General features: G+C 41.2%; 1 protein-coding gene across 4 annotated transcripts in view; it reads right to left on the bottom strand.

The window, feature by feature from the left end:
- Positions 1 to 25,168, bottom strand: part of LOC115035204 (nck-associated protein 5-like) — a 67,473-nt gene extending 42,305 nt beyond the window's left edge. For all 4 annotated transcript variants that reach the window (XM_029492922.1, XM_029492923.1, XM_029492921.1 and 1 more), the window contains exons 1-2: positions 24,696 to 25,168; positions 9,368 to 9,500 (exon numbers count right to left, since the gene is read on the bottom strand). In XM_029492922.1, the coding sequence (XP_029348782.1) occupies positions 9,368 to 9,396 (29 nt within the window). In that variant the 5' untranslated portion in view covers positions 9,397 to 9,500; positions 24,696 to 25,168. The remainder of the gene's footprint in view (positions 1 to 9,367; positions 9,501 to 24,695) is intronic.
- Between the last annotated feature and the right edge of the window lie 1,168 nt (positions 25,169 to 26,336).

The raw sequence follows: 26,336 nt of genomic DNA on the forward strand, positions 1-26,336 counted from the left end.
CTGACAAAATCCTGAGCGGATGATGATGATGACTATCTTTCATCTTATTCTTTTTCCTTTCAGCTTGTAGTGAGAGAACCTGTGCCTCTGTGGCAAGCAGTGGTGGAAATATTCAATTAGTCAGTCATTCAATCAATCAGCTGCTTGGGCATATATGAGGTTATATGGCTGAAAGGGGAACTAAGACGAACAAGAGCCGAATCTACTGCAGAAAAAAAAAAAAAACAGTTACAGCTCCAGGGACATGATTTTTTTCTTAATTAATCATGGGAGTGCTTTAGCATGCTATAGACCGATCACAGTGCTATCTCTCATTGTTTTTAAAAGCCAGGTGTGCCTTCACCTTCACAGATTGATGTGTGAGCAGGACACCATGAAAGAAGCCGGGGTCAAAAATATAAAACTATGGCTGTGATGCATGTTTCTGCACCCCTAGGTGGATAACAATCACTCTGAGTGACTTAGTATTGACACAGTAGTGTTGAGGGTGGAAGTCTCAACATTTGTGCAACATTTGAAGATCATACATATGAATCAAAATGGCCCATTTCCTGTTCAAGGCAACGGATGAGTCCTGACAATTATTTCAGTTTGGACAATGTATGATGGAATTATAAGGACTTCCTGTTATCACAAGCAACTAAAAAACTTTTATCTTCGAGGTCCAGAGATGACAAGTGAATATGAAGCCATTTAGGTTAAAACTGTAGGAGGAGTTCTTTAAATTTCAAGATGTATCTGATGTATCAAAATCACGTCTTTATATCAAATGGCCAACTTCCTGTTGGATTTATGGTATCAGACCACCCCAGAATTTTTTTGCTCAACTGGGCATGATACACATGCACAGTGATTTTTATTTGTCTACATCAATTTGGCACGTGGCACTAGACTCTTAATTTTCAAGGTTGCACTGATGAGCCACTTGGTGACTTGCATTTCTTTGATGCATAACAGCCAAATTTTTCAGCAGACCTGACATGCTGGCCGGTTTTGTGAATTTTGGGGCATCTTTAGGCTGCAAAAAATGCACTTGTATAGTCACAAAAATAAAGAGTGGTATGCAGCCATGCTGTAGTCTGGTGTGTAGCCCTAAATGTCATGCATAATGGTGCTGCACTTTGGAACAGCCACACAATGCTGAAAGCTTTACCAGAATGCTCTGAAGTTTGGTGAAAGCTGAGTCAGTAAGACTACCTCTTTATGCATGCTGTTTAATCCCAAGAAACACTTTGCTGATATTTGAACCAGCAATGGTAAGGAAAATCAGTGTTTTGGCATTTCTCATCTCATAATGTATGAATATATGCCTCTTTAGTTCACACATGAACATTTTATTAGTGGGAATGTGGGAATGGCAGAAGATATACCAATCCATTCACTTAGATTTGGGCAGCATTTGGGCAGCATAGTGGTTAGCGCTGTCGCCCCACAATAATAAGGTTGCGGGTTTGGTTCCCGGGCCAGGGTCCTTTCTGTGTGGAGATTGTGTGTTCTCCCCGTGCCTGTGTGGGTTTCCTCTGGGTGCTCTGGTTCCCTCACACCATCCAAAGACATCATGTTTAGGTTAACTGGTGACTCTACATTGTGTGAGTGTTTGTCTGTCTCTGTGTGTTAGCCCTGTTGGCGATCTGTCTGGGGTCTACCCCAGTCTTGCCCAATGTGAACTGGGATTGGCTCCAGCATGAAGTATTAGAAAATTATTTCTTTAGATTCTGATGGCAGGATGCACCTTCACTTGCAAGTGGATCACTGACTGAACCTTAATGTCACACTTAATCTTACTCGTTGAATAGTAAAGTTAAAATGTCCGCAGTGTAACATAATTTTTGCAGTCCAGAGGAAACAGTAATTAAGTCTGCTAATTGGATGCAGAGATACAGAAATGAAAGAAAATGGATCTGATTAATCTGCCGAGCTCATGTTGAAGCGACATTTCACTTTGATGGAGCATCTTCGCATTTCATCATTCACAACAACTGCATGAAATTTTAACATTGGATCCACTCCCCTGAGATGATCTTACCCACACACTTCCCAGATTCATAACCAACGAGGCAACACTGATTTGAAACAGAAAGCAGTTTAAGGGTGGTAATTATTTGAGAAATGCTGTTAACAGACATTTCATCTACTGAATGGACATTTGATTTTGACAAATCAGAGAAGAACATATTTTTATTTACATGATATTTTATGGTTTAATATTTTAATGGTATTTTCAGTTCAGTTTGGAGCAATCAAACAACATATACTGAGGACATACTGGTGAACATGTTGGCAAATAGTTAGTTTCTTGATCCAACAAATACAGAGCAACATTAACATTCATATGTAGCGTTAATCAAATTTCCTTGCATGGAAAGACTCTCCTTTTAGCTTTGTTTTCGGTCACCATTATTTCCTGATTGATATTTATGGCTCTTTATCTGATAAATGCGACGTTATGTTCACAAGGGAGTAACTTTTTCTAAAGGTATGGTGGGTTTTATAGGTTTTTGTTTTTGTCTTTTTATTTTTTTCTGAAAACATCTGACACTGCTGAAAGCAATCAGACAGTATTGACTGGGAACACGGTGCCTTTGTTGCATCACTGCTACTGAGATTTCTTTCTTTTTACGTAGAGTTTGCCTCGGATAATTGCAATCAATGGGATTCTCAACATCGCAGCTATTTTTTTTTACAGAAATTGCATTGCAATTCTTTACATTTGTGTAGTTTTCAAATTCAGCTTATTGAAATTACAAAGAAATGATGAATGATGATGCCTTTCTATTGTTGCTGGGAAATGCAACCCAAATTAACAACTAATCTCTGGATGATATGATGCCATTGTGAGCACATGCACATGCACATGCAGCCAGTGTGTTCTCAGCCCGAGACTAGAAAGAAGTAACAAAGTTGAAAAAAGGAAAAGCTATTTATTAATATGGTATATAAATACATATGTATATTTTTACAAAAGCCGTCACCTGCCCATAATACTGCAGCTTACATTTGTTCAAACGGCTCCCTGTGTATCAACATTGTAACTCTGTAATTGTTTTCTTCCTGGGCTATGTAAGCCTGATAGACACTTGCAAGTATGCAGTGACAGTTTGCTCTGTCACTTGCAGAGCAGTTTTTCCCCCTTGTTTGATGAGTGTGGTACAAACATCAGCATTAGCTGCTGACTGTGAGCACACCATGGGCATTCCTGTCCCAAGCCACTGCCGCTGACCAGAAACAAACCCAGCCAAAATGAAAACAGCGGGTGAGGATGATAGTGGAGATGGGGAATACAAAATTCAAATATTCAGTGAGTTTTAAGCCCAGAAAAATGGTGAATGGTGATGTGAATATTTCAGAGGCTGTGTGTGTTGCTTGCAGATTTGAGGAGGCCATAAAAACTGCCAAGGTTCAGATCCCACTGTGATCACTGATGCTGGAAGCACCTGTACTTGCAGGTGTCTGATGCACTTTGGGTCGGAATGTGTCCACCAAATGGAAAATGCCATGACACTTTAAATTTATGATATAGGAACACCTACTGCAGAAACCTTTGAGAGAGTTGTTCTAGTCTAGGCATGTTTGTCCCATAAGAGTCTACGCTTCTCAGTTAACACAAAAACATCAATCATAACGAGGATGAGCATCGAACAGGACGCAGCTTAGAAACATTTAGTCAAACTTAAAAAGTCATTTTTGCTTCATTTTGCTCCTTCCTGATTGAGCACAGCAGTGAAACACGTCCCACAACTGTATTTTTCCTTCACCTTCAGCACTACAGCACTCAGTGCTCGACCCACTATTCTATGCACTCTATGCCTGTGACTGTGCCCCATCTCACTCACCTATAACACAGATGAGACCTAATGGGCATCACAGATGCAGGAATGAAGCTGAATTCTGAAGACTTTCTCCATATTGCCTCTAGACAAGTGAAGAGCTATTAATGCGAACATTACCTATAGCTCCTTTAAAAAACATGTACCACCACACACAATGCCTGACCTGCACTGAAAGAAAAAGAGTCACAGCATAAAGCCAGTGACCTTTAGGTAAGTATTATTCACTCACTCACTCAAGCTAATTTTCTGCCTCTTATCTGTATGGGTCTCCAGGGGTGCAGCCACTCTGGGCTAATGTTCCGGGCGAGGGCTGGGTAGACCCTGAACAGTATGCCAGTCTATTGCAGGGTCAACACACAGAGATGAACAACGACTCACACTAACACCGAGGGTCTGCATGTGTTCGGACTGTGGGAGGAAAACCCACATAGGCAGGGGGAGAACATGTAAACTCCATACAGAAGGGCCCCAGGCCTGGGAATTGGACCCACGACCTTCTTATTGTGAAGGAGGCAACAACACTAACCACTATATCGCTGTTCTGCTCGTAAGTATTACAATGAGTGTAGCATGTACCTTAGTAATTGCTGATGCATCACCCACACTTGAACACCAGTTGAGGGTCTGGGTTTCATGCATTAAACCCAGACCCTCACCTGAAATTAACATCAACATCTCATTACACTTTCTTTCGCCATTAACAACCATTAAATTGACACCACAAAGATCAAAAGCACAACAGCAAACCTTCTCTTTGGGTCCTGCTTTAATATATATACATTAAAAAATATATACCGTTCCACAAATGCTGACCCGGTCTTCTCCTTAGAGTTTGATCTAATCAAGCTTCCTCCACATGTAGTCACTGAAATCCACCAGATTTAGATAAAAAATCATTCATTGATTCCACTTTTTTCTCACGCAGTTATAACTCACCCCATGCTGCTCTTCGACCAATGCTGCTCATTTGAAAGAGGCTGACGCTGGTTCTCAGTCCAGGGTTAGTCATCATTATCTATTTGTGATTGGGCACTGAAGGGAAAGTGGGTCTCCTGGTCTCTCTTTGGACCATGAGGGGAATGACGTGCAGCTGAGTGCTCTCAGAGAGGGAAAACAATCTCATAGCCTGTCCATCTCTACCCTAACAAGGCCTTGTGCTCTCCAGGACATCCCAGTCTCATGACTGCAGCAGGGCAGCAGACATCTGTGGTCCAATTGTCCAATTGCTCAACCACATTTCACAAAAACTGCTGAATGATACAATCCCAATTCCGAAAAAAGTTGGGTAACTGCGTAAAAAATAAAAACAATAGAACATAAAAACATACCAGATGTTGAAATTGAGACATTTTACCATTTCGTGGAAAATCGTGAATTTTTGCTGCCATCAAACTTTGAACTTGATGGCAGCAATACATCTCAGAAAAGTTGGAGCTGAGGCAACAAAATGCCGGAAAATTAACTGGCACAAATCACAAACAACTGGAGGAGCATTTGAAAACTAATTAGGTTTACTGGTAGCAAGTCAGTAACATGACTGGATATAAAAGTGGCGTTTCAGAGAGGCAGAATCTCAGATGTAAAGATGGGCAGAGGTTCACCTATCTGCGACAAACTGTCTAAAAATTGTGGAGCAATTTCAGAAAATTTCTGAGAATGTTCCTCAACATAAAATTGTGAGGACTTTGAAGATCCCACTGTCTACATTGCATAATATTGTCAAAAGATTCAGAGAATCGGGAGGAATCTCTTTGCACAAGGGACATGGCTGAAGGCTGAAGGCCAAAACTGTATGCTCGTGATTTTCAGGCCCTGAGGCGACACTTCATTAGAAACAGGCATTATTCTCTTCTAGACATCACTGCATGGGCTCAGGAACACTTCCAGAAATCACTGTCTGTGAACACAGAGTGCCGTCAATCCACAAATGCAGGCTAATGCTGGATCATGAAAAGAAGAAGCCCTGTGTGAACACAATCCAGAAACACTGTCGTCGTCTCTGGCCCAAAGCTCATTTGTAATGGTCTGAGGAAAAATGGAAAAAGTACCGTGTTCAGATGAATCAAAATTTTAAAACCATGGACGCCATGTGCTGCAGACTAAAGAGGAGAGGGACCATCCAGTTTGTTTTCAGTGGGCAGTTCAAAAGCCTGCATCTCTGATGGTTTGGGGTTGCATTAGTGCATACGGCATGGGCAGCTTACACATCTGAAAAGGCACCATCAATGCTGCAAAATACATAGAGGGGTACGAGCAACATACTCCCATCTACACAACGTGGAACAAGCTTATTGTCCCAGTAGGTCACTTCACTCTCTGGATTTAGGTGTTTTGTGCTTCCTGGAGTCTCAGAGAATAAATCAGCAGGCAGATCTTTCAGCTATCAGGCTCTTCTTCTATGGAACCAACTCCCAATATCGGTCCGGGGGGCGGACTCACAGCTTTAAGATCAGGCTGAAAACCTTCTTTTAGGACAAAGACTACAGCCTGGACTGCTGGGGGTTACACTGAGCACCTCTCTCTCTCTCTCTCTCTCTCTCTCTCTCTCTCTCTCTCTCTCTCCCCGACGCATGCACTTTACATCATTATGTCTCTAACTTAGTCTCTTCCTGTAGTCTGTGCTTTGTCCCTCCTGTCCACGTCCTACAGGTGCTGAATCATCTCTGCTCCACGTCCCTGCTCAGGAGTTACCTTCAGTTATCATGACACACTACAACTCACTTCCTATTGTAACCTCTTCTTCTCCCCTACTCATAATAGTTACTAGAGCACATTTAGATCTGCCAGGTTTCAATCACTGTATGTTTTGTATTTTCCATGGCATCTTTTTCCTCCTGTTCTTGTTCTCCTTCCATCCCTCTACTGAGTCTCCCCTCCTCTCCTTCCCGCTCGCTCTCACTGCCTCTGCTTCTCTCTCTCTCTCTCAGCCCAACCGGTCGAGGCAGATGGCTACCCCCCCCCCCAGCCCGGTTCTATTTGAGGTTTCTGCCTCTTAAAGGACGTTTTTTGTTGCTGCTGTCACCAAGTGCTTTCTCTTGAAGGGATTTGTTGGGTCTCTGTAACAACTCCATAAAGAGTTTAGTCTAGACCTGGTGTATGTGTAAAGTGCCTTGATATGACTTTGTTATGATCTGGCGCTGTATAAATGTGATTATTTTAAGATTGTCCACTGCATAAAAACTAGTTTGATATACAATATTTCAATTAGCATCTCAAAATTTTAACTTTCAAAATTTTAGGTTTGAAGAGCAATATTTGCTGAATTTAATATGAAATTGAAACTCAGAAGATCATCTAAAATATCAAAAAGGTCTATTCCTATAAATAGATTTTGAAACACAACACTCTACACTACTTTATCAGCACCAAGTCAAAGGTCCTTAGAAGTTTCAAGGTTTATTAGCATTGGCATAATATTTCATTAAATAACAGTAACCATCAGGGTTTGTATTAAAAACTGGTTTGTGAGTTGGGTTAGGCAGAGTTGAGCAAGATTTAATTTATATATGAATACTCATAACAGAATCTTTTTATTATTATTGGTATAGCAATCTTTGGTATTTTTTTTTTATTATTTGTTTATCTTTTAGAATAATTTGTGATCTCGAGTGTGCAGCAATTCCATATTTTCTCTATCACAATGGTGAATTAACCTGCAGTCACAAATCAACAGGGGCTAATCTCACACCTCACTGAGCAAATGCAGGGGGGATCAGACTTGGTCTTTCAGCGACCTAACAGCTGGATGGACATAATTTGGTTATGATTTTCTTTCATCACATGCTGAAATGGGGAGATCAATAAGTTGGGACACAGTGGTAGTCTCTCACTGCAGAGGGTTGACACTTCATATCAGGTTTTAGTGTCCAATAAACCTGATTAGATTTTTGTCTCTACATATAGTGGGCTCTCAAGTTAATGAAACCTTTGAAGAGCTCCAGTGGTTCGTCACATTTGGTGTTTGGCCTTTGATGGATGGAAGTTGTGCATTAGGTTTGTGTTGTTGTTGGATGGTTTTGTCACTGAACTGTGGCCACTGCATAATAATTTATTGTCTAAGATATGAGTTTCTGTGATGGAGGGGAAACTCTCTTAAACACTGCACCAAAACCAAAACTTAATGTCACTTGACATGCTGCAGTGCCGCACAGTTGATGGCTTGAGTTTATTGAGGGCATTGCTGTTTCCCACTCCACATACATTTTGAAATGCTGAAATCAGCTCCTACTTTTCTCCATAACTATCACCAGCGGTTACACACCAGTGATAAACTGCAATTAATCTCCGACTTGGTGAGCCAGATCATAAAAGTTAACACACTGCTCTATTTAACAGCAGAAATAATATATATTATATATATATATATATAATATATAACACTTATCCGTTTCCTGGTCACGGGGTGTCAGAGCCAATCCCAGCTCACATTGGACGAGGCCGAGGTGCACCCTGGACAGGGCGCCAGCCCATTGCAGGGCCAAAACACAGAGACAGACAGACACCAAAACCACAACTTAGAGTTGCCAGTTAGCCCATACATGATGTCTTTGGATGGCGGGAGGAAACCCTGCCTGGTAAACACAGTTGGGCACAGACACAGGGCGAACAATGAAATTCCAAAAGAAAAAAAAAACCCAGGCAGGGAAACAAACTCACAACCTTCTTATTGGGGCAGCAGCAGCGCTAACCACGATGCTGCCTTGCTGTCCCACTGTGGTCTAGGGTTAGGGGTTACAGAAAAAGGTTCCCAATGATCTTCAACATGTCTTCATGTCCCATGTGTCCCAGTCACTGGTGTGATGGTCGTGCATGTTGTGCACCCACCCAGCTTGTGAAGTTGAGAATGTGTTATGAGAATGTGCTGCGTGGTAATATGTGGTTTGAGTACGTGAGCAAAGGCACAGATTAGCTGTGTTGACATGAGAATGGGCAGTTAGCTTTTATACAAAAGATTAAATCAGTATGTGGGCATGTTTATCCAAACGCACATAAATTTAATGATGAGCAGATAATTAGCTTATCAGTTTTCATTGGTGTCTAACGTATTCCTGTTTCACAACAGTGCTTCACATCAGTGAGGGTCCCTGGTGCACTACCCTACCCATAATGTAATATGAGCACATTTCATTCTGCTGTGTTTTGCCAGCATTAGCTAATGTTGGGGCTCACTTGCCTCCGGCTGCAGAGCTCTGCTGAGCTCTTTCTAATACCAAGCTCCTAGATTTCTTTTACTTTCTAACTTATAGTCTTCAGCTCTGCCTGAATTAGAATCAAACTCTAGTCAGCTCCCTCGCTCAAGTTGAAAAAATTCAAATCAGTGCTCCCAAGAGCTGTAAATGTACACTACCAGTTGAAAGTTTGGACACACTTTCTCACTCAAATGAATAAGAACGTGTGTCCGAACATTTGACAGGTAGCGTACTTTGATGGGTAAAATCGATGGGCTTCACCTGAATGTTTACAATATGTGCCTGTGCTGGTTTTAGTCCCGAAAACTGTACTTGAGCTTCACCAGCCTGGCGTGCTGAAGGTGTTACCTGGAGAAGTGCTGCTGCAGTGTCACCATCTGCTGCCCACCCTGCTAAGACTTCACCCTCTCCCTTCTCCCCACACCCAGATGTTGTTTCTCCAGCTGGGGATTATTCGAATGGATCAGTCTCTGTGCCGTAGCTGTAGGGAAGAGGAGTAAACACAGTTAGTTTGTTGTTCATCTTGCATATCATAATCCCTCTGAAGACTGCATCTGTTGTTGTCTCTAAAAGCTCATTTTATTAGCAAGTTCGGAAAAGAGCTGTGGCAGTGTGCAGCCTCTTTTCTCTCCACCTCGCACACTGTAGTTTTGAATTAGTTCCGAATGAATGTTTTCCCCACAGCTGACAGGTTGTGAGTCAGACACACTTCTACTCATGACATTTAAACAGAGCCTTGAGTTAAACTGTCAGTGCAGAACCAAATATCTGTGTATATAAAAAGAGCTCGAGGTGTGCTAAATATTAGAACAACATGTTACTGTAGCTAGTGGCTCAGCCCTTTGGTGTTTTTCTTGTTGTTAACTGAATTGATGAGAAAAAAAGAAAAATAAACAAGCAGTGCAACCTGTTCAAAAGTGACTCAAGATTTCTGTGGCCTGTTGTAAATTTGTGATGAGAGTACAACTCAGTATATGTGATTGCTGATCTTATCTGGGCATTTACTGATGGGGTTAAAGCATTGGATAAATTATTCTTGTTAAATCCTTGCTTTGCAGCAGCTTAATAGCTGTGTCCGTGAAGGAAAATGCGATAGTCCAGGGAAGGATGTGATTTGGCCAGCAGAGGTGTCAATCAAACTGTAATGGTTTCCATTTTTTCTTTCTATGGCACCAGTCTCCGGCCAGCAGTTTGGCTCCCTCTGACCCACTATAGCCGTCACGTTCATTCATTACCATTCTTCCAAGCAGCACAGCAGAGCAGGAAAAGAAGCAGGTGAGTTACATGGAGTCCTGTTACTTTTAGAATTACTGTGAATAGATTGCTTTTCCTGCCACATACATTTTTACTCATTGATGCTGTTTTTGAATCATGAATCACGTTAGCCACAAAGTGAGTTTCACAGCTTTTTATTCAGAGCACAATTCATTTATTGTCAACTCGATTTAGAAAGAAAAAAAAATCCTCAGCTTGTAACACCAACTCCACTGTACACTGCCATGACCACAACATGTCTCATACATCCCCCCAATACCCCCAAGAACTGTCTCCAGTCAAACCTGATAAATGCAGCATCAACCTCAACAACTGTTGAAGTCTTATTAGTCAGCCACATAATCATGATGGACCATATTTCACCACAGACTTGTATAGCAGGAAAAATAAGAGAAAAAAACAGTTAAGGTGAAAATAATTTAATGAATGGCAACTCAGCCAGTGAGCCAGCACGAACTACACCAGAGAACTGGAACTGGCAGATCTGATATAATATACTATATCAGATATTATAATACTAGAATATAATATACTTATTTGGAATAACTAACAGCTCAATAACAGCTCAACCGATGACGCCGTCGGCTCTACTTTTAATACCATCCTACCTAGCAGGCAGTTCTTCAAAATTGGCAACCTGGGCATACAGGTCTCAGTCAGTCAGAACGGGAACTCATCCCTCCTCCACCCTGACAATGAGCACATGTGCCCTTCAAGATTGCGTGCTAAGCCCCTCCCTTCCCAACCCCAACATACATCCATCCATCTTCAATTGCTTATCCAAAGTTGCGTTAACAGCTTTAGCAAAAATCCCCAGACTTCCTTTTCCCCAGCATCCTCAGGATATATAATCTCTCCATTTGGTCCTGGGTCTGCCCCGAGTCTCCTCCCAGTTGGATGTGCCAGGAGCAGCTCCCTATCAGATTCCTGAAACAACTCAACTGGCTCCTTTCCACTCAAAGGAGCAGCGGGTCTACTCTCCACATCTACTGTCCACATTACTCTTTCAGGCTGTGCCTGACCAGGGCGTGCTGAGGTTTCCCCAAGAGCTGGTTTTAGAGGCACAGCAGCAGTTATATTTCATGAGAACACTCAGGAAGATTAACTTATCACTCATCACTGCGTGCATCCTACCACTGAGAGTGCCTGACTTATGGGATCCTGATGTTGTGTGGGTGTAGCTCTGCAGCAGACAAGGAAGCTCTGTAGAGAATTATAAAACCTGCACAAAACATCACCAACTCCCAACTACCAGGCCTGAATGATGTCTTCACCACTCGCTGCCTGCAGAAGTCTCATAACATTGTCAAGGACCCTCTCCACCCTTCCCACCACCTTTTTGAATTTTTGCCACCTGGCAAAAGATTCAGATCCATAAAAATACTGCACGATTCTACAGTTTTTACCCCAACAGCCATAACCACACTGAACAGTGAACTCAACCACCAACATAAGCCTCCAATGCCTGATTAACTATGCATTCAATATCTGATTAACTAAATGAAATCACAAACTCATTAGGAAAACACTTACTTAATGAATGAAGTTAGAATTTTCACATAGATTTGAAACCAGTCTGACAAATCTTCAAAATAGCTCATTTAATGCACAAATGAAGTTAAAACAAAACTTTTTCAGGATGAACTGGACTCTTTCACTTTTAGAGGTCAGAGGATATTTTCAGCACAGTGACTTTGTGTGTCTTTCTCTTGCAATTAAATGTCAGACATGACCAATTATGCCTGAGCTAAAACACAAATCAGCTCTCTTCCCAAATGAACAACATCTATTCAGTAAGTGACCAAGAGGCAGAGGAGGAAAGGCACCCACACACGGCAAAGTTTCCACTGGCTATGTACCTGCACACAGAGACTTCAGGCAAGGCAAGTTTATTGATAGAGTGCATTTCATACACAATGTGTTACATACATACAGAGAAAAGTAGGAACAGTGACATGCATAAAATCAAAGTCTTAAAATCATAAAATAATGATATAAAAATGATTTATAGAATATGCAGCAGCCATGCATATATACAGTACAGGCCAAAAGTTTGGCCACACTTTCCTATTCATTTGAATGAGAAGGTGTGTCCAAACTTTTGGCCTGTGCTGTCTAATCTAATCTAATTATTATTATTATTTATTGATTTATTTTTTTTACAGATTTAAAAAGTATCGACATTAGGAGCTTATTTGGCCTCCACCTGTTTTCAGTATAAAAGCTAAATGCTGCTTCTCTGTGTTAGTCTGGACTCTGCTCTGTGCTAGCTGACCTGAGCCCACGAATCTAAGAGTCTTGCTAGGTTTATATTCTCTAAACATATCACAGATGTATTCTGATCCAAAACTATTCTGTTATTTGTAAACTAGCAGCAGGGTTTTAAAATCTATTGTGTGACTGACTGGGAGCAAGTTTAAGATTTAAAACTGGTGCAATATGCTCTGATCGCTTTATTCTGATTAAAAGTGGAATGGAATTACGTCCAGGGTGCATGGTGTTGATTTCAAATACTAAACAGTTTCTTCCAGGATTTTCAAATCAATCATTTTAAATTGTAACATCACATTTGAGTTATTCACAGGTTTTAGACACAGATCAGTTTCTTTGTTTGCTTGGTGTCAATAATGTTTAGCCAAATGGCTTTGGTTATTTATTTATTTTTTTTTTTTTCAGTAAAAAGTTGGCAAATCCATGCTGTGCTCATATAATTGTTGATGTTCTTGTTAATCGTGTCAGATAAAAGTAGCGTCTGGCCTTGCAGAGGTTGTTGTTATAGTTACACAGGCTCTGTTTGTACAGCTCATAGCGAAGTTGAAATTTAGTTTTCTTCCACTTGGCCTCAGCTTTCCTGCATTCTCTATTCAGATTTGTTACCATAGTTACTCCGTGGTGTTTTCTGTTTGGTCAAAGCGATCTTGATTCTGACCGGTGGAACGGCATCCATTAGATTCAAGATTTTCAAGTTGAAATGATCCAAGAGTTTGTCAATTGCCTTTGTACTCAGGGTCACAACCAAAGGTCATTTAATTAATGGACATTCTTATCTGGTAATGTGCTCAAAGATAACAAATATGCAACATCAGTCTCTACAGAGTTTGCTTTGCAAAATGATAATTACAAAAGTTAGCGAGAAGTAACTGGCTGCTGGTGATGGACAGTGAGACCCTTTATCATCCATTATGTCAGGAAAAATCATTAGTTACTTTACAATTTACATCACTCCTTCTGCACCATTTATAGTCCAACTAGCATTTATTGCTTTCCTAAACAGATTGTACTGAATCTCCTCTTCTTTTTACTGTTTTTGCCCCTCAACACACAAGCACAGATATTCACAGTGAAACAGAACTACATTACACAAAGCAGAACTGCATTAAAATGGTGCTTAAACTGATGATTCCGTTTCTTTCACTAATTAGTCACAGTCAGAGACAAAATCGTTTAACAGAGTCAGAAATGAGCTTTTATTAAACAACTGGTCTATATAAAGTAGCTACTTTTCAGGTCCATGGGAAGGATGCAAAATATGAATCACCACTGCCATCTAGTGGAAACTTAACAACGCCACAGCTAAATGACTGCACAGTTCATTATCAAGAATAACCCGTCATTCTCAATCCTTATTAGATTTTTTTATCTTTGCTGCTAGTTTTGTGGTAAATTATCATTTGTTTAATTTGTGTTTTGATAAAGAATAAGTATATATCTTTTCAATTCATACAACAAAAAGTTAAATATAAACTATGCACTGACAAAACATTTAAAGGAAGACCAGGCCATTCTTTGTATTTTCAATTAATGGCCATCTATTAGGAAATTAGACACTTTACACTCCCTGGATTTAATGAATGCAGATCAGAGTGAGGAAATTCATTCATCTCACTTACAGTATGCTTTCATCTGTGTTCATGTGTGTTCATGACCTTTTGTTTGCTGCTTTATTGTTTGGATGCAAATGTTCCCTCACTTTGGTTTGAGAGTTTCAAAGAAATTTATGTTCGGAGAAATAATATGCCCTGCTTTAAACACTGTAGCTCTCCCAACGTTTAAACTGCTCTCAATTCTATTTATTTAGATTTTTAATGCATCGCAGCAAATTATCACAATATCACCTTTAACTGGCCCAAGCTACGATGGCAGGATAAAGAGAGAACGACTACCCTACCCCTTCAGAAGTCATGTGTCCAGCCAAATAAAATCCATGTGTGATATGATATGAACGACTAGCCATGGACCCATAGATGCATGGCTGTCCTCATTTTTGTTAGTTTTTACATTAGTGTTACACTTTTTTTATGTATGGCATTTTCCTAAGAAAAGACGTTGTCACATAGGGTCCATGTTTCTGAAGGGTCTAAAGGTTTGTTTTGTTTTGATTTTCATACCCTGCCCGGTTTTAATTTGTTCAATTTATCTCTCTTGGGCTGAAGAGTTTTGCCTGGGATGATACAGCCATCTCTGATGTCAGTAGTTCAAATACAGATTTCAAGGAGATGGCATCTGCATGTTTTGACCTGTCATAACAGGAAAACACAAGTGAATTTATTAACATTAATAGTGGCTGCATTCAGAGTTGTTTCAGATTAATGTCTTTACATTGAACATTGAGGCCAAGTCAAAATATTTCTGTCAAAGATTTGTTTTCCACTGAACTGTTGATCAAGTATTTTACACTTCATTGTGAAGTTAATCTCCTTCCCACCTACAAATTTCACATTAAACACACATAAAGTTGTGCTGAAGAATGACGTTTTTAAGAGGCTATTCGCAATGAAACTGCCATTAGTTTCATGGCTATTCAAGAGTGTGTTAGAGTGTCGAAAGTGTTTTGAATAATTTTTAGATTTCATATAGTTACCCTTGACAGGCCTCAAAGGAGGGCAAGTTTTGGTCAGCTTTTTTCGGGCATTATTGCACTGTTCTTGAAGATGTGCACCAACATGAACGTGTTCCTCTGCACTTTGCCAGTAGATGGCAGTCTTCATTCATTTTTCTCTGCAGTCTTCTGACTCACCACCTGGATGCTCATGTTCATGCCCATTATTTGATTATTTTTCTGTTTCCATCCTACAATCATGGGACTTTTAAACAAGTGATATGACAATCACAGTTTTTTATATCTTTGGAAGGAAAATAACAGTCAACATACATTTTAAAGACAAAAGTTGACTAATTTCAACTAATTTGTCCAACAAATCTTAATTCTCCTACTCTGGAAGTTTTGAGTTCCAGTTTGTTTAGGTATAGCATCGTAAATATGAAATTCTTACGGACTTGTAACTGTGCCAGCTGTTTTATTAAATGTATAAATGCTCAGTCTCAGTTGTTTTTCACAGAATGGAAATCTCATCTGGAGATCAACCCACATTCATGGCGTTTCTGCAGATCAGTCTTCTGTTTTCCCAGGGATGGATGTAAATGTCACAAGTTTGTTTACCCTGAATGCAGAATAACAGGCTGCTGTAAATGCACATCATTATGAGTCCATGTCTCTGTTGTTCATCTTCATTCACACAGAGACAAACATTGACCATGACCATAGTTGCACAAAGCACAGCTCTGTTCTCTCACAAAACTATAGGTTTTACTCTGACATTCATGCCTGAATCATGAATATGTGTGACACAAAGACGCACAAGACGCACAATATAAAGGCATTAGGATTTAGGTAGTGTGTCTAAACGTACAAAAAATACATATGATACACAATATATACACAGTATTTTAATGGGCATTAGTGTGTACTAGCTTTCACATAATGTAGCATGTAACATGTAGCAAATCCGCAATAATGTAAAAATAGGTGCAACAAGTATTATCAGAGAGTAAGCTCAAAAGACTGCAGACTGAGATAACACATGCAAAAGGACAGAAGAAAAGGAAATGAAGAAAATGGCCACAGCACTTTGATAACATTAAACTCTCTTTAGCTACTCCACGCTGTCCACCAGCTAGCCAGACTGTATCTGTCTTCTGTGTGTGGCTGAGTATAGAGCTATAGGCGCAGCTGTCATTAGAAAACAAGGAGCTGAAACTCGCTTCAAGCTCATTAAAGCCAAGGAGAACAGGTATATTTTTCTGGTAAAACCTCTGTTGGTCTAAAGTTTCATTTATATAATAGGAACAATGCTCTCACTGTCTTTCACTCATCTTCTATTTCTTATCCGTAAAGGTCACGGGGGTGCTGGAGTCAATCCCAGCCAATGTTCTGGGCAAGGACAGGGTACTTCCTGAACAGGTCGCCAGTCCAGGAACAACACAAGTCAACCTAATTTCAGTACACAGTGTGAAACTGGTGTGTTGCACGGAGGATTTAGATCTACTGCTAATGTCCAACTCTTGTTCTTAGTTACATGTTCAGCATAAATAAAACAATGTAAACAAACAAGAAAGTAACAACAGAGATGAAAGTCAGAAATGTTGTTTTCTTGTTTGGTGACATCACCACCAAGTATAGTGTCCTTGGAGTTCAGCATGATGTGCTTCAGACATGACTTGAGAGAAATCAATCATCTCACTGACTGAAAGCAAGTAAAGAACCAGGCATCCAATATTTATCTCTAGGAATGGACCAATACCACTTTTTTCCAAAACAAGTAGTGTTCGGATCCGGGAAAATATTTATGTATTCAAAGTAACGAGAGAAAACTAACCCTAACCTTCACAAGTTAACAATGACTTCCCCAAACCAGAACCAATGATCCAAAAATCGAGGTATTTAATCACCCAAATGAAGCAATAGAGCAGTTTGGTTTCTACAAACTAAACAAATTGATCCAAAACACTGAGACTCCAATATAGTCACAATCTGATGTAATCTGATTGTGCTGTAATATTCAAGGCTACACTGATCTCTGCACTTGCAATACAGTATATGACATTATTCAGTCATAAGACCTTCCTTATATTCCATTACAGTCCTTACTTATGCTTATGTATTATAAGAGACTTGAGTGTTTCATATACAAAGCTATTGATACAACAATGTATTGCACTTTTTGATCACAGAGCTACAATGCAGAGGAAAAAGCAATCTAACACGTGTTTACTCAGGGATTTTTGAGTGAGGAAAGCACTCTAGTGTAAATAGTGTAATTACATGTCTTCCTTTTGGGTGGGCGGGAGGGTAAATTGGTATAATCAAGGCTGCCGTTCAGCCTCTGGCATTGATGTTGGAATGAATTAGGACAGGACGTCGCTGAGATTTGGCCCCCTGGGTGTTTAACGAGTGCATACTTCTCCCTCAAATCACATCCGGCTGTTACAGTGTCGAGCCAGTCCTGTGACTGTACTGTACAAGTCACCCTGGAAAATGAATGGTGCATGAAATGAAGATGTGAGTGAGCTATGGGTTAACCAGGCAACTCCCACTGAGTGTTGTAGGAGAGGAAACCAGATGTGATTAGTGTTGTTTTTCAAATATCCCCATAAAGTTGAATCTGTTAACCACAAATTCATTCGTTGAAACTATATTGCAAATATTCTCCTTCGTCCTTCTTCTCCTTTCGGTAGTGCTGAGTCAATATCCATGTACCATGACCACTTATACACAGTGGAATACTAAAATTGAAATACTTTAAGATCATGCACGAAGGATCAGATATTCTCTTCTGATTGGATGACTGCCCTGGTGGTACTAGAGTTCCAGAGAGAAGCCTGAGAGAGGACATATAAGTCCAAAGTTACAAATGTAACTACGGCTCTGTGTCCCGTATGACTGCCAGAGGCGATGCTTACAGCACTGAATAGTCTCCTTTGCACATGTGCAGTTCGAGTGTGTGTAGAAACAAAAGTCACCTGTGACTCCTGGATGAACTGAAAGAGATTATATCTTCTGGTGGCTAAATGAGTTGATTCTGAGGATTCCGGTAACAGGAGTACGCCCAGCAGATGGGGTGTGGCAACTTTCACCCTGTAGAAGCTGGAGAAAGTGTCTGGTGATCCCATGAGGCAGCTTCTCTTATGTCCTCCAGGGAAACTCCTCTCAGGGCAGCCCATGACGTGGAGACACTCCTGGTTGAATAGCACCAACTACTCTACAGTAGGGCGACCATAACAGAGGAAGAGCTGCTCTGACCATCGAATGCTTGCGGTCGCTGTAATATAGGCTCTTAGGGCCTCTGGCTTGTCACCCCTCTCTCCTGGTAGAGGGTTAAACAAGCGTCATAGGCTGGCTGATGTGTGAGTGGGACAGCACGTTTGGGCACAGAGTGACGCCCGAGCCGTCCAAGTTCCACCTAATACATGAATTACCGACAGACAGTGCATGTATCTCACTGACACGCTTCACTGAGGTAATGCCAGAAGGAAAGTCTCTTATATGACAGCCACTTCAGCTCGGCCTGTGCAGAGAAGTCTGCACAGAGCATTCAGCATGGGAAGATCCCATGCTGGGGTTCCTGGGGCTCTTGGAGAATGTAACCGCAGAGCCCCTTTCAAGAAGAGGGAAACCAGACTGTGGCTCCCCACAGTGCCATTGTCAACTCTACAGTATCGTGTCAGCATGATATTGCTGCCACATACACCTTTAAAGTGGAAGAAGACTAGCCTTTGTCCAAGAGGGACTGCAGGAATTCCAAAATGATAGTCACAGAGCAATGCACTGGGTCCTCACTATAACCCATACACCAATTACAGAACAATTTCCACCTGACGGCACTCTTGTATTCATAATAGTGGGTCTAACAAGGTCCACACAACTGTTCAGTAGTAGCTTGGGGCCTCCAGCAACCAAATGCAGTTTGAGGCATCAGGGGCTGGGATGCCAGATCTGGCCTCCTAGTTGGAACAAGAGATCTATGTTGGTCCGGCCTTGATGGTTTATACAGAATATGGTTGAGGTGTTGTGTGACTGTGTAGGACATGCCTCTCTCCTTGGTACGGCAGGAAGTGCTTCTGAGCTGGGTGCACTGCTTGTAGCTCTAGCACATTGATGTGTTTGGCATCGTCTTCCACAGACCACTGCCCATGAGCAATCCTGCTCGGCCACGCTGCACCCCATCCAAAGGGGCAGGCATCTGTGGTGGTGGACTCACTGCGAGATGGGATGGAGTTAACAAAACTGAACCTGGTGAACCGCTAACTTCAATTCCTGTAAACTGACTCACTGCCTTTTTTTTTTTTAAACCCACAATGGCTAAGGGAGGAGAAGAAATACATTTAGCTGCAGGTATACTTTCAATTCCATTTTCAAGACAGACCTTTCAAGAACAGCTGGATAATGTGAGGGGAGGTCGCCCAACCCCCACTCTGCTAGCTAGCCTGTCCCAGCCGGGAAAAGGGTTTGTCCTGATCGCTGCTCACCTCGTTGGGGTTCCTATGCCCCGCCTTCCATGCCAACGGAGCAGCTGTGATTATTTTGCAGCAGTCATCTGTCCAGAAACAACCACAGCAGAATTTTGCTGACTGACCAATCGGAATCAAGTATTTCAGAGTGCAATGTTCTGAATACTCTTAATTGTTAATGCGGGCGATTTGATTTTAAATGTCACAATGATTGCATTAAGAGGTGGTTTTTAAGGTTCTCTAACTGGTTTATGAAGCTCTCTATGGTTTTGCGCAAACATATTTACCAGATTTGCACTTACTGTATCATATGAACACAACCTGAGGACAGCACCCAGTGTTCATAGATTTAAATGCAAACTCAAGGCCCATCTTTTTGGTCTTGCTATCTGCTGAATTTCATATTATGCCATTTTATTCAGCTTTTATATTTGTGAATTTTTTTGTGAGTTGCTGTGAGTTCCTGTGTTTCTTCATGCTAAGTAATGATTGTGTTTCCTCAGTGGTCTCTGGTGTATAATAAATTAAAACATGGATTTAGGGGTGAGGGATGGCTGGGTTTCTAACGCTATACAGCATGTTTTTGTTTTTTCAGCGTAAAGCACTTTGTGCTGCAATTTGTAATGAAAAGTGCTATATCAATAAAGTTTGATTGACTGGTACAATAACTGTAATCACTGATATCATGAGCAGCCAGTAAAACAATGACTGACTATAACCAGAGTGCGTTGGTTCAAATACATTTCACCTCTGCATGTCCAAAAAGAAAATACCATTAGCTGTAATTTTTTCCAAATCAGGCCAGTATTTGAGAGGTTTTTAATTGATCTGGTAAGCATGAAAGTATTATGCTTCTCTCTCTGCTTCCAGTCCATAAATAGTCCTTGTTGGAGATATTTTTAGTACAAAGCTGTTTTGCATGCATCCCCGATGTTGCAAAGGTTCCAGCTCACTCGTATTGCTGTTACCATTCTGTCATTCCCAGTCTCTTATCTGTATCTGCAGCAAACAGTCAAGTTAAATCTTTGATGAAGAGCTATTTATTTCAGATTATGTTTTTAACTTTAACTTTTAGTTGTCTGGGAATGAGTCAGCTAAATGTATTTGCTCTTTCTCAGCTCCGTTCTGCGGGACAGCCATTTAAGAAATCCGCTCATGTTTGCTGGAGGAGACCAATACTGATATTAGTCTTATCAGTTAGCAGTGGCTAGTTGGCTGAGCTGGTTGTGTGACCATCGACTGACCAATAGAATATTTTTGTATAAAAACAAAATGAGTGCGTCATAATCCATATGTATAGCACTACAGATATTTTAATCCTCCTTTAGCTGAATGTTTCGGCCTTAGAGCTCACAGATTTGCTGAGTAACTCATATCTATAACTAACATCCATTAGCAGCCATGGCGCTTATAAATGATTAGCAACTAGCTAGTGAACGTAGTGGAGCATTTAGACAAGAGGTAGATATGTTGGTGGAGACCAAAACAGAGCTAATGAAGGCTGAAAAAATCTCCATAAAATTAATTCTATGCTAAGTAAAATAAAATAAAAAAAAAAGTGATGAAGGCAAGTTTTACACTTTCTTGGCTTCTGAAGAGGGCCATTGCTCTCTTACTACCCACATTTTGTATGGAAACCAGCAATGTCCTTCCCTATCAAAACCTTTCATTAACCTTTAGGCTAAAGCTGACCCTTTTTATGTGGCTGCACAATGCCCTCATCTACCATCCCAATCAAATGCATTAGACTATCTGCTTCAGTGCACCAAACATGAATTAGATGCTGCATTAGACAATGGTTATCCCCTTGCCGTGAGCTACTGTACATCATCCACTCCTGTTTAAAGGCTTTCTATACATCAAGGTCACGTTATCCACAATATCATTGCTCTTGAATATGTCAATAGACTCCAAAGTATAACGCCATATTTGTGAGATAGCATTGCGCAAAGAACAAACTGAAATTTTTCAAACTGATTGCCGTGTCAGTGTCTGTGTGGTAATTATGGCCATGAGGGACAAGGCCCAGTTGGCCACTTGTCTTTTTTCTCAATGTAACTCATAGCTGTCATTTTGCTCATGTTGCACATCTCTTGTGAAAGAAGGACCATTACCAGTCTGGTCCAACGGTGGCTGATGGAAATAATGGTCTGTGGGCCCAACTGAGAGATATGCTAGTTTGCTGTACCCTGTCTTCCAGGTTTAAGGGTGTATACTTTCAGCATGGTTAATCTAAATTAAAGAACCTGTTCATGTCAACCTTTGATCACAAATTGTAATCTAAAGCATTTAGAAAAAAGTTGGTCAGGCGATTGTTAGGGTTATCTATCTTAGCAATCATTTATTACCACAGCTACACAAACACATTGGAATAGGTATACAGCCATTGTAGCTGTTCCTTCGACCATTGCTGCTTCAAGTTCCTTTCAGCACTGCTACCATACAAACACGCTGTCACCAAGCTAATTTTGCAGTGCAGTGCAAGAACACTGGAAATGTCTTGGTGTTGGAGTTTTTAAAGGTATGGCAGAATGGAACAGTTCCCCTGATATTTTGTAACATCATCTAACATCACTCGTAAGTTCAGCCATGTTTACCATAATGAATGCACATTTACACGCACAAGCACTTTCTTCTGAACACACATTGGCCTATTTAATCATGCAGCTATCAACAAATCATGTGGCAGCACTATAATACACAGACACAGGGCAAAGGCTTCAGTTAATGTTCATTTCAAACACCAGAAAATGAGGAAAAAGTGGCAGAGTCAGTGGCTCTGACCGTAGCCTGATTGTTGGTGTCATACTGGTGATTTTGAGTATTTCTGAAAATGCTGATCTCCAAGGATTTTCATAACATCTGTCTCTGGTGTTTATTCAGAATGACGTGAAAAACAGGCAAGCATCCAGAGAGCAGCCGCTCTGTGGACAGAGACACCTTGTGCACGAGAGAGCTCAGAGAAAAAGGGACAGAAAATCTGGAGCTGACAGAAAGACTGCAATCCCCCAGACAGCCATTTATTACTAGCATTAAGAAAAGCCTCAGAGTATTCACTATGATGAACACAGTGACCAGGCGGCTGGTCCTGGAGGCTGCTGTGAGCAAAGATTGGACAGTTGAAAAGTGAAAAAAACTGGAAAAGTGTGATTTTGATGGATTTCTGCTCGGGTAGCAGGTTGTAGGTGGAGAATTTGGTGTTAATAGCATGCATCAGCAATCCACAGACCCTACTTTCCTTGTGTGTAACAGTTTCAGGGATATTTTTTGTCACACTAGGTCCTTCAGTCCAATGTCACAGTCTCACTGTTACACCTCTTAATGGCAATAGTTCACTACTAGCTCTTCTAATAGTTACTTCCTGTAGGGTAATGCTCTATGTCACAATGAGATGGTTCTCCCGAAGTGGTTTCTGGATTTGAAGTAGTAGTAGACCACCTTGCGGATGTGGGAGAAAAGGAGCCTAGTAGCTTGATCTGGCAGCTGACCTATCAGCAGAAATTATTGAAATGATCATGTCAACATGGGGTCGAGCCAGAGGAAAGGAAACAACACGAGCTGAGTGGTGAGATTTGCCTAATAAAGTGCTAAGGGAGTCTCCACTACAACAACAGACAGCTCTGGCCTTGTCTTGCTGCTGGTGACCTTTTGTGGGTTTCAACGAGACATGACATTTGAACAAATGTTGCATGGACAGAAACAATAATAATAATAATAATAATTGGTAGAAACAATAATAGTAGCATGTTGGCCAACAGGGTGCACTGCCACCTCACAGCAAGAAGTTTCTGGATTGGAATCCCAGGCCACAGTCGTTTAGGTTAATAGATTACTCTAACATTGCCAGTGAGTATGAAGGTGAGCGCCAATGTTTCTTTATGTCGATATGTCTGCCCTGCAGTAGACTAATAGCCTGTGCAGGATGAAACCTGGCCTTGCGCAGGGTCATCTGGGATTAGCTGCAGCCCCACCCCAACCCCGCGGGACCCTAACAGATAAGTGGTATAGATAATGGAAGACACCAAAAATGCTTGTTTTTATGTCCAGGGAGCTGGCACACGTGGAAAACACCAACTGAATCTGCTCGGTTGTAATGATTTGTAATGCTGGCAAACATGAAATGGTGTTTGGTGTAGACTCCAACTTTATTAATTTACATTCACTCTCATGGCAGGCACTGTTTCTTACAAGTGAGGCCATGCTGGATAGTTTTCTTTTTTATCATATTAAATTTTAAGAATGAAGATAATCAGATGACCAGGTGACTTTTGACTTTTCTCCATATTTATCCAATGTTTCACCTCTTTTCAGTGAGGCTTGACCTCATTAACCTGAGTGGAAATTGAAAGTATTTCTCAAGCTACTGAATCAATGTCCAATGGAAAATATGAGTAAGCTGAGAAATAATACCATGTTCAAAAGTGTCAGCATTTGTGCTACATGAGAGTTTTGCCCTTTGCGAACCTATTGACCTCTGTCTGACCTCAGATGCTGGTCTGTGATGTATCCTATCAAGTGGTGATTTAAATAAAACAAAATAAAATTAAACCAAATTGAAGTCTGGCCCAAGTTGTGCTGCACTGCACTGACCAGAGTGAAGAAGAGCCAATTTAGAAAGCTTTAGGTCAAGCTAATATATTCCATCTTCTTCAGTGAAGGAACAAATAGCTATCTGCTCATGTGCGCAGTTCCCTCTGAGCAGACTCAAGCCAAATACTTTTGCAGACCAAAAGGACTTCCGTAAATTATTTATCCAGGTTGTCTCTGCCTTTTCTGTCCTAGCCTACTTTCTTTGGTACTAAAGGGGTAGCACTGTTACTTGTTGCTTGTCATATCTCCCAGTTCATGCATTATACATTTCGCGTGCATACAATATGGCCTTCAGTTCATATTCATAGCCACAATGTGAAGCCTTCCGCAAAGAAAGCCCAAATATTTGTGTTTTTATGTCCAAAGAGGGCAGGCACACATGTGGAAAACACCAAATGAATCTGCGTGGTTGTATTGATTTGCATTTTGCAGATTCATAAAACAGATAGGCATATGCACCACATTTCCTCAAAATCCATCAGCTTGACATTTGAGCACACAGGTCAGAGCGGCGCATACTCACCCTGCCGGTTGCTGTGTGTTACCAGGGAGACAGATGTCAGCGGAGGCAACGGGCTGAGCGGTTCCCACCGAGGTGTAGAGCATGTCTTGTCTGCATCACATTCACAGACCAACCAAGAAGCAGCCTGCAGCAAGGCGCCCCGACTCCAGAATCTGGGTCAGCACTGCTAGAGCCATTCTTATTAGGAAGAAGCCAGCCCACAGCAGGGTGTACAGACGTCACAGTCTCACATGGATCCTAACATCCAGCCACAGTCTCATCTTCTGTCATCATTTGTTTTGGATCCAGAAGCAATGGATTTTTCTGAGAAACAAATTGGAGCAAATCCATGAGGTTCTCGCATCCACACATACACAAAGAGTGCTTTCCTGCTACGAGAACACAATCCTTTCTGCACAAAGCACCATCGTCTCCCCAATAGACTCTCTTTCTCCTCCTCCTCCTCCGCTTCTCCAACTGCTGAATTCACTGCTTTATCGCTCTATTTCTGTCGCTCTATGACGCTCACCCGTATTTCCACTTCAGTGCTCGCTCTCTCTCTCTCTCTCTCTCTCTCTAAAACTCAGCTGTGTCTCAGTGCTCTTCTCAGCCAGTGCCCAGAGGATGTTGAACATGTGTTCAGGGTGGGGGTTGGGGACTGCTGACTTCATAGGTGGCACGTTAACTTCCCACACTGATAGGTTAGGGAGGATGACACCGTGCAGCCTAACTGGCAATTGATTAAGATCAAATCTGCTGGGCTTTTTTGTCAATGTTCTTATTTTCATCTGCAACGTTTGAAAAAACACTGTCGATGAAATTACTGACATTAATGAACAGTCACGTTGGTAGAGAGTAGTGCAGTAATGAAGGGAAGGGAAGGAACAGTTGATTTCGGTATTTGCTATGATAAAATGACTCTCTTCTCACTAAACAGTACCGTGGGGACTGAAGGGGTTGCGGGGCAACAAACCCTACAGGCTCAAGAAATGATGTGCAGCGTTGCTGTTCCCACTTAACCCTGCTGCCTCTTCCTAAACAGAAATAGAAACATTTCTCTACATTATACTACAGGAGCAGAGGGGCAAGGGAAGAAGTGATAGGTAGGAGTGAAATGAGATGGGGGAGGGAGAGCAGGGAAAGCAGAAAGAAAGACAGAAAGAAGGGGAGGGAGGGAGGGAGAGAAAGAACAGAGAGTTTTGGAATATTTATAGAAGGCTGGAGCCTGATGTAAAGAAATAAGATCCTCTATTTCTGTGCTGTGACAAACGGTCGCATCGCAGATGATACGCTGTCAGGCGAAGTCATATCAAAGGCATCCTATGCTGTTTGTGCTGCAACGATGCACATCTACTGCAGCTGCAGCATGCAGAAAGAGACGTCTTTATTTCAAGCAGATTACGCACACACACATAAAAATAGATCTAGATTAGGCTTCAGAGGAAGAAGTGTCTCTTAAATGGATGTTGAGTCAGTGATGCACAGTGTAAGGATTTCAAAGTGAGCTTAGTGAAGGAAACAATGGCACTGTGGCAAAATAAGAGCCATTAGACTACAGTCAAATAACTAATAAGGTTATCTGGAGCTTCTTTGGGAGATACGAAACTCACTAGATTTATTTATAGCTGACTTTCTGCTGGGATATTAACTAGTCTAGTATCA

This window comes from Echeneis naucrates, chromosome 21 (assembly GCF_900963305.1).
Source record: "Echeneis naucrates chromosome 21, fEcheNa1.1, whole genome shotgun sequence".
In the NCBI taxonomy this organism is placed as follows: domain Eukaryota; kingdom Metazoa; phylum Chordata; class Actinopteri; order Carangiformes; family Echeneidae; genus Echeneis; species Echeneis naucrates.